At 46.0% G+C, this 17,364-nt stretch overlaps 1 protein-coding gene across 11 annotated transcripts in view; it reads left to right on the forward strand.

Annotated features, from left to right (window-relative positions):
* Positions 1 to 279: 279 nt before the first annotated feature.
* Positions 280 to 17,364, forward strand: part of atp2b2 (ATPase plasma membrane Ca2+ transporting 2) — a 60,277-nt gene continuing 43,192 nt past the window's right edge. For all 11 annotated transcript variants that reach the window (XM_030375575.1, XM_030375564.1, XM_030375566.1 and 8 more), the window contains exon 1: positions 280 to 877. In XM_030375575.1, the coding sequence (XP_030231435.1) occupies positions 676 to 877 (202 nt within the window). In that variant the 5' untranslated portion in view covers positions 280 to 675. The remainder of the gene's footprint in view (positions 878 to 17,364) is intronic.

The raw sequence follows: 17,364 nt of genomic DNA on the forward strand, positions 1-17,364 counted from the left end.
TTCTTCCCCCACTCTTTTCTCTCCCCATCCTCTCCATCATCGCATCCATGGGAAGCCACACATGGAGTGGGTCCGGAGCGTCTCAGCCGTGGTGAAACCCCAGAGAGAGACGCGGACGCAGCAGGGACTCGCGACACGCAGCCGTCTGTAGTCCATCAGGGGCACGTCGCCTGCCTTCCACTCCTCTCACGGACGCTTCTCCCCTCTCCTCCTCCTCCTTCTCCTCTGGGCTCAACAGCTTCTGTCCTCTCCTCCTGAAACTCACCTGTTCTCTCCCAACCCCCCCCCCCCCCCCCCCCCCCTACACGGTACTTCTCCGCCTCTTCTGCTCCGACCTCCTTCTACTGCTCCCTCTGTCTACGCTGATCTCTCCGGCTTGTCAACCAACACACCGGCCAGTTCACCCTTTTAGGGTGGGGGGGATTTTTTTTGTTGTGCATGCGTGTGTGTTTTGCGCGCAACTAAAAGGGGGGTCCTGCCTGCTCAACCCGTTCATCTCTGAAGCGGTCTCTTGTTTTTTGAGGGGAATTTGTACTGTTTTCATCGTGGGAAGAGGTCTTTGGTTCCCGTCCGGTTCTCCCCTTCTCTCTGCCGTCCGGGGGGAGTTGTATTGATTTTTTTCATCCACCGGTATCCAAGCAATAACAGAAGCACGTCCGGGCACCAGCTGACATCATGGGGGACATGTCCAACAGCAGCGATTTTTACGCGAAAAACCAAAGAAGCGAGAACAACCATGCGGGGGGCTTCGGCGTCTCGGTGTTGGAGCTGCGCTCGCTCATGGAGCAGCGTGCCACGGAGGCCGTGGTCCGGGTGCAGGAGGAGTACGGGGGCGTGGAGGGACTCTGCTCGCGCCTCAACACCTCGCCCACGGAAGGTGAGTCCTCCTTCATCTGCCTCTCTCTCTCGCTCTCTCTCCGGCTCCCTCACCTCACTCCCCCTCCCCATCTCGAGCTTCCAGTTTTTTTTTTATCTATCTCCCTCTCTCTCTGTTTCACTTCTTTCTCAGTGTCCCTTTCACTTTTTCTCTCTCTCCATCTCTCTCGCTCTCCTCTTTCTCTTTATACCTCTCTCCCATTCTCCCTCACCTCTTTCACCCTCTCGCGCTCTCTTACTTGACATAAGAATAAAAAAATATAAATACATATATATATATATATATATATATATATATATATATATATATATATATATATATATTACTGAGTTTGTAACTGTGTGTGCATGTGCCTGGGGTTGTGTGTCTGTCCACCACGACTGTGTCTCATTCTAGGCGGTGTGTGTGTCGTAAGCCTTTTATTTCTACTTCTTTATTCCTCAGAAGATGGGAGTAATGAAATGTGATATAGGGGGAGGGGGGGGGGGGGTTCGTAAAAAGAATGTGATCCCAGCCAGCATTTGGAGGAATCTCCCTGAACCATAAAACACCCCCTGTTCCACTCTCATCGGCCCCCTTATCTGCTTTCGGCTACAACAGCCAATCAGACCCTGCGTTTTAAGAGAGTTGGTATCTGGGGTAACAAGGTAGGAGGGAGGCCATGTGGTTTCTATACGGCTTTTTCTACAATTATATGCTGGTATACGGAGCGACATTAGGAGGTTAGGGATACTGTTTCAGCAAAAAGTATACCGATCCAATGTAGTGATCTGTTTATGGTATATATTTAGATAGCAGTTCAAAAAGATTTCAGTTTGATGCTTCTTTCCAAAGTGAAACTCCCTTTGAGCAGTGTGTTAATCAGACACTTTGTCTCGCGTCTCCTCTGCTCTGCTGGCTATATATAGAATGCTAATTACACTGGCGAAGGACTTTCTAAATCATGTCTGGTGCCATCGGAGCAGCAGCGCTGGCGCTAGTCTGTTGGTAGTGTCAGAGGTCTACTTCTGTCTGATGAATATTAAAGACGGCGCCAGTGATAAGCTCTTTTTTCCTGTTAAAGTGGGCAGGTCTCATGAGTTCATGTGGACGACTAAGTGAGGTCAGGTTGAATCTGTAATTTGGTAGATTATGGATACAAGGGAATAGTCTCTCAATTCATCTAGTTGGATTAAACATAACGGAATTATTCGCAATGGAATTCCGGATCTATGATGAAGTATAAAAAAAACGTGAAACGGCCTTAATGGCGAATCCATCTTCCATAATGTGGCGCATTTCCTCGTATAAAATGTAGACATGATGCATAGGACAGGAATGGGATTGGTACTCAAGCCTGCTATAATTAAAGTGTGGACAGGCCTCACTAAGCGGAGAAGGACTCCCATTGGCTGGCACTAAAGTGTATGGAGAATCACCTCGGGTCCTGCTACTCCAACGACCCACTGGGTATCAATATCAAGGCATGCATTGCATCGATTCAATCCTTATAGTACCCAAGACAATCGAGAATGGAATCAATGATTACAAGGGACTGTTGCCCTCTGTGATCTCTGCCCAGCCACCGCTGTGTCTATGCTCTGGGGTTTACCAAGGGTGCCCTGTGCTTGGCTTACAGAACATATGCACCCTCAGAAATATGAGCATGATCATTATTGATGAAGGCCTGCGGTGTGGCTCCCTGGGCCGGCTGTCAGCATGCATTCTGTGTGTAACCTGGAGTTTCCCCAGGGGCGGTGCTCGCAGTGGCTACAGTGACCTTAACGCAGTTCACCTGTTAGCCTCCTTTAGGAACCTCCAAGCCTGTTAGGATCACGTTACAACAATGTCCACAGACCCTCAGAGAGCTCAATGGCGATACGACGGACGTGCTAGCTGCTTAGCATTCAGCGCTGTCTAAAATACTCTTGTTGTTTTCCTTTCTGTTCATCGCCCTACATATTAAGAATTCTTATTCATACGATTAAAAATGATATTCATACGAATTGCTATGCTATGCATATCTATGTAGGCTACGGATATTGACACTCCTATGTCTGACACATGGTGTCTCAGTTCCCAGCTCAGTTTTGACAGATAATCCCAGAATGCTAACAAATTCAATTAGAGCTTTGTCGTTAGCCATAAAACTCCTTGTCTGTTCACTCGCTCCACAATCTAGCTGGAGCCGCCAGAGGCTTGTCTTCTTCCTAGAAAATGAGGTGTCTCTTTTCCCGACGGTGATGATGACAACTGTGACATCAGGGAGGCGACGCAATTGTAATTTGGAGGATAACAACGACTCTACCTAGTAATAGGAACGGATAGACCATTATCTCTCTCTCTCCTTCTCTGCCTCTCTGCCTCTCTCTCTCTCTCTCTCTCTCTCTCTCTCTCTCTCTCTCTCTCTCTCTCTCTCTACTTCTCTCTCTCTCTCTCTCTCTCTCTCTCTCTCTCTCTCTCTCTCTCTCTCTCTCTCTCTCTCTCTCTCTCTCTACCTGTCTCTACCTCTCTCTACCTCTCTACCTCTCTTTAGCTCTCTACTTCTCTCTCTCTCTCTCTCTCTCTCTCTCTCTCTCTCTCTCTCTCTCTCTCTCTCTCTCTCTCTCTCTCTCTCTCTCTCTCTCTCTCTCTCTCTCTCTCTCTCTCTACCTCTCTACCTCTCTCTACCTCTCTCTACCTCTCTCTACCTCTCTACCTCTCTCTACCTCTCTACCTCACTCCACTCGTCCTCCATCTCCTCAGCCTCCCTCATTCTAATTCCTGGCTGTTGGTGCTCTCTGCACCGGGAACCATGGATGTAGATTATGCGCTTGCTGTTCCTACCAGTTGACAGCGAGCTGCCAGGGGTCGTGCGGCCTGGACTGTCTGCCTCCAGGCTAAACTGCAGGAATCCTCCTGTGGCCAGATAGAAGCCTGAGGATACAGTTGAGTTTCTCCATAGACTGGGACCAGAGGACAGGTCGTGATGATATTCACACTGTGGAACGGCACTGCTGGGAATGCCCTTCCCAAAGGTTGATTCTAATTAATGCAATTCTAGGAATTTGAGTATATTTTAACACTGGTCATCATTGAGGTCAGAATTGTAAAATTCCCATTGTACTATGCAATGTCAAATTGTGAATCTTTTCCGAAGCTGTCTTAACAATATCAGCATGCAGCCATATACAGCCTTCTGGCAAGATGTTGTATTGGTTCATATTTGGTTATGTGTGTGTGTGTGTGTGTGTGTGTGTGTGTGTGTGTGTGTGTGTGTGTGTGTGTGTGTGTGTGTGTGTGTGTGTGTGTGTGTGTGTGTGTGTGTGTGTGTGTGTGTGTTTATGTGTTAATGTGTGTGTGTGTGTGTGTGTGTGTGTGTGTGTGTGTGGGCTCGTGTGTGAATGTGTGTGTGTGTGTGTGCGCTTGTGTGTGTGTGTGTGTGTGTGTGTGTGTGTGTGTGTGTTATGTGTTAATGTGTGTGTGTGTGTGTGTGTGTGTGTGTGTGTGTGTGTGCTCGTGTGTGAATGTGTGTGTGTGTGTGTGTGTGCTTGTGTGTGTGTGTGTGTGTGTGTGTGTGTGTGTGTGTGTGTGTGTGTGTGTGTGTGTGTGTGTGTGTGTGTAGTTGTTACGGGACACTAATGGGCTGAAGCCGATGAGCGTACCTAGGTGGGGTCATGCAGGGGGGGACGATGCTTGGGGCTCATTGGCTCCTTCAGTTGGTGGGGGGTCATGAGCGGCGGAGACGATACGCTGTTGAAAGCTGCAGTGGGTGTGAGGCCGGAAAGAAGCCAGGGAGCCGTAGGTACCTGATGCTTTGGGGAGTAGAGAGACATTACATGAACTAGTCTAGACAGCTCCTTGACCTTAAGAATCTTTTGCTGTGGCTCTAAACACCATGTCGACGTTAATACAGGCAGTCTGGACTCAGAGTCAGGGCAATGCATTTTTAGTACAATGTGAACCAAAATGTACACACACCAGTGCTGTCGTTCAGAGTGCTCCACAAATGCGGCATAGAATACATGGATTTTGGGGAACATTTACAGACAGTGGAAAATACAACGGAAGAAGAAGGAGAAGCAGAATGTGTTCCTGCTCAACTATCTCAGAGAATATATATTTTCTCTGGCTGTCTTGCTGTCCATTCTGTGCGGGGATGAGTGTCTGTGTGTGAGCGTGTGTGTGACTTGACACATCGAGGTGATGGCAGAGAGAGCTATCTCGATCGCCAAGCTATGGCGCACTGTCCTACATCTTGGGGACAGTAATGCAGTCAGAATTTTCCCATGGTAGAATTAGGGTGGCGGTGCATCTAGTATATTATGATATACTTACTGTATATTATGGTTGGAATCAACTCATGTTGCCCAATCTTTCGATTTTTTATTGCATTCTTTCTTTCTCTCTATGTTTCATCCTTGCTTTTGATCACCCATTTTCTCTTTTTTTCTCTTTCTCTGACTCTCTTTTTCTCCCTCGCTGTCTTTGTCTCGCTATCCCTATCCTTTTCTCTTTCTCTACCTCTACCTCTCTTTCTCTCTCTACCGCTCTCTACCTCTCTCTCTACCTCTCTCTACCTCTCTCTCTCTACCTCTCTCTCTCTGTCTCTCTCTCTCTCTCTCTCTCTCTCTCTCTCTCTCTCTCTCTCTCTCTCTCTCTCTCTCTCTCTCTCTCTCTCTCTCTCTCTCTCTCTCTCTCTCTCTCTCTCTCTCTCTCTCTCTGTCTCTACCTCTCTCTCTACCTCTCTCTACCTCTCTCTCTCTCACTCTCTCACTCTCTCTCTCTCTCTACCTCTCTCCACCCCTGTGCTCTCGTTTCTATTTCCATGTGCCGGTGGTGGGTCTCTCGGGCCTAAATAGAGCTGCTCTACATCCAGATAACCTTCACACACACACACACACACACACACACACACACACACACACACACACACATGCACACACACACACACACACACACACACACCACCTGCACACACACACACACACACCTACACACACACACACACACACACACCTGCACACACACATACACACACACACACACACACACACACACACACACACACACACACACACACACACACACACACACACACACACACTCACACTCATTTGACATAAGCTGTAGAAGTAGCATGCTGATCCTGGCTATTAAACAGAGGATTGAATGACGTCCTTTATGTGCAGCTTGAGGATGTTAGGTGGATGTGTGTTTGTTGTCTTTTGATAACACAGTGTGTGTATTGGGAGTTTGGGGGCTTTTGGATGTGTGGTTGAGTGGGTTTCTGTATAGGGATGTTTTCCAGCTGCTGAAGGAACATTAGATAGTCTCACACATCATCTCCTAATGTGGTCATTTTAGAGCCGTAACACCCCATGTGATCAAAGTTCACTAAACCATTTACCATTCTATTAGTGGGGGTGATATGGAAAAAATAAGGTCTGGAAGTGTCTGATGAAATTCACAATATGTATGATCTTTAAGTTAACCTGTACTGGAGGTATAACAGAAGTATCGTACAGCTGCAGTGTCAAGCATGGCTTTCGCTGGGTCTCAGCTTAGTGAGAAGCGATGGAGCCTTGCATCTGTTATGATTACAACCCTGAGCATCAAATTCATTGTGATGGTTTGCTGACACTGTTCAATATTGTCAAAATACCATCACTTTTCCACAGCACTGTATATATTTCTCTATCCATCTTCCATAATCTCCTTATTGGCCTGTTTTGGTATCTCTGCTCATGTGTTATCCGATGAACTCATAACAGCACTCAGTAAACCATTTTTCATCACCTTCCTTTTTCCCTCTCCTACACTCTCACTCCACATTGTATTTCTTTCCATCCCACTCCGTCTCAAACCTCTCTTCTTTCTCCTCCTCCATCTATGGAACTGTAGGAACAGTTCACACATCCACATCCTCGAAGTCTGTGTTCTTTTCTAATAATAGTGTATGTTAGCCCATGACTCTCTTGTTATATTCGGTGTTGGAAACTTCTAGCCGGATAATACACCGCACTGTGCTATTTCCGTTAATAGCGATTTAAACATGGAATTGTGCTGTAGAAATGACTAACTTTAGTTCCGTAGGCGAGAAGCGGTGCATATCAAAATGAGGCTTACTGTAGACGTTTTTCGCAGCAAGTGTTGCGTTAGAAAGGGTAGGGTGTTTTCTTTGCACTATATACCATGAGATGGAAACCAGTAGCAACCCTGATCCCCTGAAATGGTAAATGACACTTGATCTAAGATAAGCTATAGGTTACGCTGCAGGTTACACAAACACGGCCACACACACCCAACCACTTTATGGCCCATTATCCTCTGCTCGCCATCCATTCTCTCTCTCTCTCTCTCTCTCTCCCTCTCTCTCTCTCTCTCTCTCTCTCTCTCTCTCTCTCTCTCTCTCTCTCTCTCTCTCTCTCTCTCTCTCTCTCTCTCTCTCTCTCTCGCTCTCTCTCTCTCTCCATTCTCTCTCTCTCCCTCTCTCCCTTTCATTCCTCTCATTCCCTCTCAGTTTATTCATCCCTCTCTCCCTGACGGTCAGAGGTGTACTGAAGGGGCTGCGGTCGCCCACCTGGGATCTCCGATGCTTAGACCCTCTCTCCATAACAAGGACAATCTCATCTTTCTCTTGTTTTCCCTCTTCCTCAACCTCTCCCTTCCTCCATCCTCTCTCCAGGTATAGCAGCTGAACAGGGATAGGGAGAGAGACAGAGAGAGAGTATCAGAAGTGAGAAAGAAAGAGCGAGCGAGCGCTAGATGAGGAATGGAGAGTAGGGAGCCGACAAGGACAGGGCGAGGGATGGTTCTCTGAGGACGTGTTATAAATGATACAACGCTATTTTAGTTTCTGAGGGAGGAGAACTCTCATTACTCGGGAAATAAACACACACTGGCACCCACACCCTCTCTCTCTCTCTCACACACACACGCACGCACGCACGCACACATACACACACACACACACACGCACGCACACACACACACACACACACACACACACACACACACACACACACACACTCTTCTCTCTCTCCCGCAAATGCACACACACACACACACACACACACACACACACACACAAACACACTCTTCCTCTCCCGTACATACACACACACACACACACTCACACACTCTTTTTCTCACACATACACATACAGACATACACACACACACACACACACACACACACACACACACACACACACACACACACACACACACACACACACACACACACACACACACACACACACACACACACACACACATTGATATATATACAGACCGTACATCACACTCTCAAGTGCACAAGTGCACACACTTATTGCACGTGCATACGTCACTGTGTGTGCGTGCACCAAACGTGACGTGCACCCCCCTGTCGCTCACACACTAAGGTATGGTGTTGTCGGGGGCGACTCTGCCACACAGTGTGCTAGATGTTACGTTGTATGTACCGAGACATGAACAGCTGGATTGAGTACCCCCCCTGTAATGCCGGGCCTGATAAGAACACAAGCACACATAACATCCATCACAAGCACCGGGCTGTGCGTGTCGTCTCACAGATTAGAGCACAGGTACGGATCTTATTTACTCGGGGACGCAACACACACATGGCAATTAAAGGAGAAAGACTGCATAATATAATTTGTGATTATAAAAATATCTTCGCATATTATCTGTTAGACTCCTCAGAGCAAAGGAGCTACTGTATAATTCATCCTGTATATATATATATATATATATATATATATATATATATATATATATATATACTGTTAGAGATGGTTCTTTGATGTTGCCATCAGATTGCTTCCGCCTATGGCCAAACTCTGTCCTGTTAATTGGCTCAAAGAAAATCAAGAGACAGACGGAAAGACAGATTGAAAGGCGTTCACTCTTGCGCGCATGCTCAAACACAGCCAGGCACAAACACACACTGGCACAAACACACCCACACACACAACGTGGTGCAATACACACAACACACACACACACACACAGGTACACACATACACACATACACGCGCGTGAATGAACACGACAAACACACACGCATACACATTCAGAAAACCGGCATGGTCTTTGGTCAGCTGTCCCTAGAGAAGCCTGGCTGAAATAAAAGAAGGAAAAACAGACAGAACTGGCCTTTTTCTTCAGTAGTCCAGTGGTACTGGTTACCACGCATATCAGTAGATGTGTATCGTGTGGGTGTGTGCACAAACTCGCATGCAGGAGCTACATAAGTGCTCTGCGACCTAACCCTATGCACGAATGCTATACGTCAAACTGATTTACATAATAATCGAAGTTGGGGTATTTTATGAACGATAAATGGATTACATTGATATTTTGTTTTGCTATTACATTCCCCTACTGAGACACTGGGATGACTCAGTTAATAAAGGGAATTGAGGCACGGTGCACGCTGGTGTGCCTTGAGCAGTTGTGGGGTTAAGTGGCTCTGTAGAATTCGAATGGAATATGTCTCCATAAATGAATTGCAAAAATGAAATGTCGATGGACACATTCATTAGTCGTTCAGTTACGAATGATAAGTCAAATTCATTTGTGATCCTAATGAAAAACTCTAACTCAAACCTAATCCATATTGTTATTCGAATAAAAATGCTTGTCGTAAACTAGTAGTTTCTAAATCTCAATCAATCCTCCATCATTGATTTCATCGTACTCCCGGGCTGTTACAGGCTAGTTAAAAAACACAAGCCCGACTACCCGGCGGAGCGCCGCTGCTTCCTCGTAACGTCTGCGTACATCCCGGCCCACGGCCCGACGGACGCGGGTCAGGGGGGGAGTGAGTGTCGGGTTTCACTTCAAAAGAGGTTCTAGCGTTGCACGGGGATCCCCCCTCCAGGTGCTCCAGCCAGGGCCTAGCAGCAGGCAGAGTTCAGTGAAGTCCGATGGGCCGTACCCTTCCATCTCAAGAAGTCGCGGTACAGGTCACAGTTTTGCATTGAGATTCAGCTGGCCGCCCCCGGAGCCCCGTGCTCCAGGCAGGCTGTTTGACGCCAGGCAGAGGACGACCGGAGGCTTGACAGCCATGGCCGCGCGCTGCCTGTGCTGCGCGGGGCTCTTCGCGCCTCTAACAGGCTTGTTTCTCACCGTGTCAGCTCTTTCCTGAGTTGACCTTGTCCCGCTGCGTCGGCGGCAGGTGGGGTGGCTAGGGGTGGGGGGGTGCTTTGACGTGAACACTTCCTGTTCAAGGGCAAAAGGGAAGGTGGGTTTCTTCATCCTTGGAGCAGATCCCAGCCCTGCCTTGCCCAAGGATGCTGGCTTTAAGATGCTGTGTGTCTCGAGTTGAACTACATGCTGATTACTGCAGTGTCTCCACTCTGCTGTTGTTGAAAGGGCAAAGGGGGGAATGTGGGAGGGCACTTAATGTGCCATGCAGTCATTTAAGTTATGCACTACAGGCTTCTTTTGACCTATAGAATTCCTCTCTTAGTGGAGTGCTTTGTCTTCAATATCAGCCGTTGTTGGATTTTCTGTTGTTAGTTTTCGGTTACCCAATGTTGTTTTTCCTGAATTGGTAAATGACACTATGACCAATTATCGCCTGCGTGCCATCCATTCTGTCCTGTGGGTATATATACATGTGTGTGTATATGTCGGACAAATTACCATTTTGAGTTGTTCAGGATGTGCAGAAACCCAATAACATTTCAGGGCAGCACCAAATACGATTTCAAGGCAGCAGCATCCATTTCAATGGAGCATTTTGGGTCTGTGTGATGACAAGCTCACTGCTATGATATCGATCCAAAGCTTTACTGCATATTACACACACTGATCAATATGTTTTCACCCCTGGTGCAGTGTGTTCCATTCTTACGTTTTCATTATTTTTATTTATTCTTTTCAAACCCTGCAGTGGCTCATCACACTAAAACCAAAATAATAAATTTGGACTGCAGTTTTTATGATTTATTTAATTTCACCCAGTTATTCATCCATTACATTCAGGTTATTAAAAGTCATCGAAGTATGTCGGCTCTTAGATTCAACAAAGAAGCCAGTTATATACTTAAATCCATGTAGTTTTCACAGCCTTTGTACATTCGAAACCTAATAATAAGCCACTTGAGACCTTTCGTTTTGACAGTGCTGTTGTAAACCAGAAAACGAAAGCAATTGAAATCTTGGAACCGACTCAAATCCACCTCGATTGGATCTTGCCAAAGCCCAAAGGATGACACTTTTCTTCCAACGGACAATCAAAGAGAGCATTAGGTTATATGGATAACATTACACCTTATAACTATTTAATGACTTTCTCTTCTAGTTTACATTTTAATGGCTGTCTGGAATCCATCCGAGCTGGGGGGGCATGGAACCAGAGACTCCAGACTTCAGGAGGGAGACTCCTTGTCTATTCAGTCCACAGCCCATAATATCCATTGAAATAAAGACGCTTTAAATAGTGGTGTAATAGCTCTTGGGGGGTGACATGTTTTAATGATAACGCAGGGATCTCCCCTCACAGGAATTCCATTTCATTCAGCACCTTCCCATTCAGAAAGTATCTACCTCTGTATCATCTCTTGTGCCCATGTAAAACAGGAGATTAGCATGGCATCACTCTCCCCAAAGGTGAACCTTTGGGATCTGATTGGATCAAGCAGAAGTACAAAATGATAACTACAAAAATGTTGCTTACCTTGTTTGTTGAATAGGTTTTGTTTGTTGAATAGGTCATACATTTAATCTAGATCTCACGTTGGTTCTTTGGTGAGTGACTCTTGCATGCGTATGGTGTACCTACACACGCCCTCGTCCCTGCTGCTACACCCTAGGCTCTGTGGCAGTCTGGTGGGGACACAGGTGTGTGGCTTTAATCCGCCGGCTGAAATGAATTGAAACCATTTAATCAGTGCGTCAGCACTGTAGCAGCCCTGCTCTCGGTTCAATAGTTATTTGATGTACGACACATTTCAGTGTGGAGGTAACAGTGTACACATGCTGAATTGTTTGAATTATTTGATTGTGCAAATGTGAGCACTCAAGCAAGCACATACACACTCAGGCACACACACACACGCACGCACACACACACACACACACACACACACACACACACACACACACACACACACACACACACACACACACACACACACACACACACACACACACACACACACACACACACATAATAAATACCCAGTACATTGCCAATAATATCACTTAAGATACAAACAAGCAAAGAGAAGAAGGAAGCCGAAAGTAACACACAACAGAAACAGGTTATAGGCTGTGTTCACGCACACGTACGCACATGGTGTCCAACGGACAGTATACAGTTTACAGAATACATTCAGGGCAGTGGGGATTCAGGCTGCAGGGCCAGAGCAGCTGACTTTTGGATAAGCTGTGTTCCCATTACCTTGTTATACCCACTTTTAGTTGACCTAGTACAACACAGTGCATGGAGAAAGTGCATTGTATCCTAAAGGTAACATTATTATTACTGTAAGATGGTCATATCAACACAATTTTTAGATGCACAAACATGCGTGGACACATTGGAAGCCAAGGGGACGTAAAATAAGGGAGCACACTGTATTTCACATATTTAACAAAACTAACTCTACAGTTATATTAGGTTTTTCTGAGAGAGAGAGAGAGAGAGAGAGAGTGAGAGAGAGAGAGAGAGAGAGAGAGAGAGAGAGAGAGAGAGAGAGAGAGAGAGAGGTAGAGAGAGGTAGAGGTAGAGAGAGAGGTAGAGAGAGAGTGAGAGTGAGAGAGGACTTTAAGGCTTGTTTCCTTTCTCAACTTGATTTGTTGTCTCTTACCCCTCTGCTAGACTAAGCAAGAAAGCATCTTGTTGCAGTGGTTTAGAAGGGCTTTGATATTTCAATCTTTACGAGGCCAAAGGAAACCAAAAGCTCTGTCCATATCTATCTCTATCATTGGGGTGGGCATTTATCCAGCAAGAATAGAATAGGTTGCAATGTGCTCTCCTTTTATGGCCATCCGTCCCCCAAAATACTGCCAATGGGATTTCTCTTTTAGTGAATAGCAGGCGCGTGCCGTCCATATGGGCAGATGGGGCAGCGAACTACTTGCAAAAGCATGCTCCCAAAAAGTGTTCCTCAGCAAATCATTGATCCAAGTCTATTTTTAATAATGTGATTGTCACATTAACTGTCAATAGTTTCTGTTGGCTTTCCGACTATTTTTGGTCTGTTGACATAAAATTGATGACGATGTTGGAGGCGATTCTAGTTGAGTTTAACGCGTCATGCAATTTTGGGGCGGGGCAGCTCAGTGACCGCGTTCTTCCGTATTCTTATCGCATAACCTGCAAGCTGCAATATGAATTGTAATCCACGTGAAATGGTGAATGGTCGTAAAGTAGTCTGCCCCATGGTCATTTTCTAGAGCTGTTGTCGTTTTAACTCAAATTATTCCGCCAGTATCTTTCGTCATTTCTATATCAGATGCAGATATGGCGAGTGGTGTTTCTGCTCAGTAGTTTCTGCTCCACTGAAATTACGGGTCACCGCATGCTACTGCTGAAGAGTGCTAGTCCTTCAGTGCAAATTCATCAAAACTATCAAATTGGTTACTACCAAAACTAACCGCCGACCCCCCCCCCCCCCCCCCCCCCCCCCCTCATACTTTGCAACGATGAGCACAGCATCTGAACACAGTGAGCTTATTCTGAGGAAACGAGAGAGGAGGCTTTGAAAGCAGAAATCTCCTGGTTGACATCACTTCTGAAGGTTATTTGATTCTGTTTGCGTTGACCGCCGATCACCACCCCTGTCAAAGCATTAAAAAAAATAAGGCAAAGCCCTAGCGGTTGCATATTGCAGGGGGGAAGCTGCACACGTGTCAAATGTGTTAACATTAACACCTCACGATTGGTCACACATACATCTGAACATTTTCTGAGGATTGTGTCCTGAACATATCCGACATGTTGCTCTTGTTGCTCCCAACGCGGCACTGATGCGCCAGAGACGAGGTCGGTGAAGCAGGTCAAAAAGCAATGCGACGCTACGCTTTCATGGTCTGTGTAGCTCCAGGGTTCGTGCACTGCTTGTGACAGGAACCAAGAGCCGCTCTCTAACTCTCCTCCACCTGCTGACCCCTCCACCCTTCCGGCCCACAGCTTGGAGAAGGAAGTGACGTCTGAAATTGTTTGCGCCAGAAGGGAAGACGTGATCAGGGTAAAACAGCATGCCTAATGGTGCCACGCAACCACCGCAATTCCTTCATCCAGTGGCGTCCGGCCCATGAGCATAGACTGGAACACATCCCGTTGGGCCTCTGTGCTGGTGGGCCTGTGGGCCGTCATCAAATCTGCAACCTTTTTGCCGGCCCCGTTCTGTCTCTTTACCGGCCCTCTCTGTGTGCCATGTGTCATTCAAGGAGCGCTTGAGATTGTGCTGCCCTAAAATCGTGACTGTCTTATGTATAAATCTGGATATGGTCTTCTCCTCTCCCTTATAGACGACATTTCAAAGTTTAAAGATAATTTTATTTCCTTTATTTTTTCACGTTATTTTCTGCCACAGAGAGGAGGTGTGAGATACACAATGGAACTCTTAAACTCCAATCATGGGTCGTTCACGGCTGAGGTCTAGTTTATCACGGATAAATCCGTCCTGGGCTATAATGCACCACCGTGCCATCGTCATGTAGCAGTAAGCGTAAGAACGTCAAGCAGAACTTCTGAGACAGCTGCTGCCTGCTAAAAGATGTCCCCACTTGCTGAATAAAAGCAACACACACGCATGCACGCACACACAGTGATTCACGGCCGCTTACTTGGTATGCAATCGCTACATTTATATACAGCACACGTCGTGTATGTGTGTTTGTGTCTGTGTGTGTGTGTGATTCCTTCCCCGTCACGACAGCGTGATGTGATGGCGTGGACCATGACCACCCCAACAGTCCACGTTCTGTTGAGCCCACACGCTGTGGGCCTCCGCGTCTGCCGTGGCCTGGCTCTCGTTCCCTGGTGACAGTGTGAGAACGCCATTGCTCGATTGCCCATGGGAAAAAATGCAAAAGGAATGTGTACGTGTGAGTGGGTGTGTATTTATGACTCACCTATAGTTGTGTGTGTGTGTGTGTGTGTGTGTGTGTGTGTGTGTGTGTGTGTGTGTGTGTGTGTGTGTGTGTGTGTGTGTGTGTGTGTGTGTGTGTCTGTGTGTGTGTGTGTGTGTGTGTGTGTGTGTGTGTGCATGTGAGTTTGTTTGACTGTGTGTCTGTGTGTTTGTGTCTTTGCGCCTAAGGGTGCTTTTTTGTCGGTGTGTCACCCATGGAAATATTTTGGGCTCAGTCGTAGCAAACAGTTGTGGTTCGCCTTTGACTGTTTGTGTGGTCCAAGTATTTAAAACATGACTCCTGAAATAGGAATGTGTGTCTGTGTGTGTGTGTGTGTGTGTGTGTGTGTGTGTGTGTGTGTGTGTGTGTGTGTGTGTGTGTGTGTGTGTGTGTGTGTCCTATAGATGTGTGTTTCCCTGTGATGGTGCTCTTTGTTCCTCAGATGTATCCTACATAATGTTGTGTTTGCTCGACAGAGAGCAGGATGAAGCCTCCAGCTTGAGATCAATATCTTTAAACTTGTATTTCATGTGTGGCAAATGAAATGAAATGCGCTCTCTGGCTTTGACTCCACCTTTGCTTTGAACCTCGTCAACCCCAATTTGTAATAGAAAAAAAGAAAAGGGTTTTACTCGTCTTTTATATGAAAAAAACAACAACCAAGTAAATAATATAATAATCTATAGAATATAATAATGTCAGTACAGCAGTGGTTCCCATCCTTATAGGGACCTTGACCCCATTTCTAGATGTGAACAATTTTGAGAATAGATCTTATTGCTCTTCTACACACTAAATGATTAGTAGTACTCTGCTCGTGGTTATATATTATGAGGTAGTCCATTTGTACTATGAGATCTGTACAAAATAATAGAAAAATGGTTTGCTAAAATGGATCATCAAATTTTGTCAACATATGTAAGCAATCTCATGCGACTCCATATCCGCAGACCCCAAGTGGTGCTGACCCCAAGGTTGGGAACCACTGGATTACACGCAAGCTAAAACAACAATATTCATCTAATCCATGAGGTCAAATATGTTCAGATGAATCTAGCTTGTGGCACAGCTATCAGTAGGGAACGTCTCATCTCTCTACATTCCTCTCAAAGCCTTTCCTTCGAAAGGCATTCATTATGTTTGTCTCCTATTATATTCATGACCCCCTTGTTCTCGCTCTTTTCTGCACCATTTTGTCATTATACCCCAACATATTCTGACACGGATGTTATTCATAGCATCCTTGTGAGATAAGCAGCGCCGTGGATAATTGCTGCCATTTTATATTCCGTTCCGAGAGACAAAACCTTCCATTTGTGTCATAAAATGGTGTCATTATTGTTAAGGTCGATCCCAAGGGCACCGTGACATATTTCACAGGCCCTCCATCTTTTCAATCAGAGCACCATAATCATCCACTTTTTTAGCTGTCTGCTGGCTGATTATTCATCATTTTACCCTGACCACGACCAGTCTCCGTCCCTCTCTTTTATAGTTCGCTGTCTTTGTTTGTGTCTTCAGTTGAGCCCGGACCTCGTCTCTGTTGCTCTCTGTGTGTACTGCTGGGAGAAGAGGCTGGCTGACTGCACGTCCCCCACATAGATTTTTAGCCGAAAAATCACACATCAATACTTTATTGTTGTTTGGCATCATCGCGGTAGCCCACGGTTTCCATGGCGACTTGTTTGAGATGTGGTGTTGCTCAGCTCTGTGAAGGAGGAGGTGGGAGGAAAGATGTTGAATTGGAAATCTGGTGACAGTCTGGTGCATGTGCACACAGACAGACAAACAGACAGGCAGGCAAACAGGCAGGCAAACAGACGAACAGGCAGACAGAGAAATAAACAGAGCATGCACGCATACAGGATTTTGTATGAAAGTTGAAGTGTCAAATACCTATGAGGCTCTACAAGCATGAATATTTCAAGTCATAATGTGTTCACGACACGTGTTGACTTTATATAATGCAGTTCCATGTATGGTTCAATATAATTGGGCTATTGAGAATAATGCACTTCAGAGTGTACACTGTTGAGTGAAATACCATAAACAGATTGGATTTGAGTGTGCACTTTCTACTGCTAATCATCCATTTTCTACCAAGGACATTTGAAGGTCACCACTATGGATTTAGCTTATTTGCTATTTTCTCTTCAGTGCTCGACACACATGCAACCACACGCACACACACACACACACACACACACACACACACACACACACACACACACACACACACACACACACACACACACACACACACACACACACACACACACACACACAAACGCACAAACGCACATTCCTCAAGTCTTGGGTCTTTCCATTCAACGAGTTGGATGCATAGCGTTTCCATGGTGATCTATTTTTAGCGACGTTGCAAAAAAGGGCCAACTGTTAGAGTAAGCCATCCTGTTTCCACTGACTGACTG

This window comes from Gadus morhua, chromosome 13 (assembly GCF_902167405.1).
Source record: "Gadus morhua chromosome 13, gadMor3.0, whole genome shotgun sequence".
Classification (NCBI taxonomy): Eukaryota; Metazoa; Chordata; class Actinopteri; order Gadiformes; family Gadidae; genus Gadus; species Gadus morhua.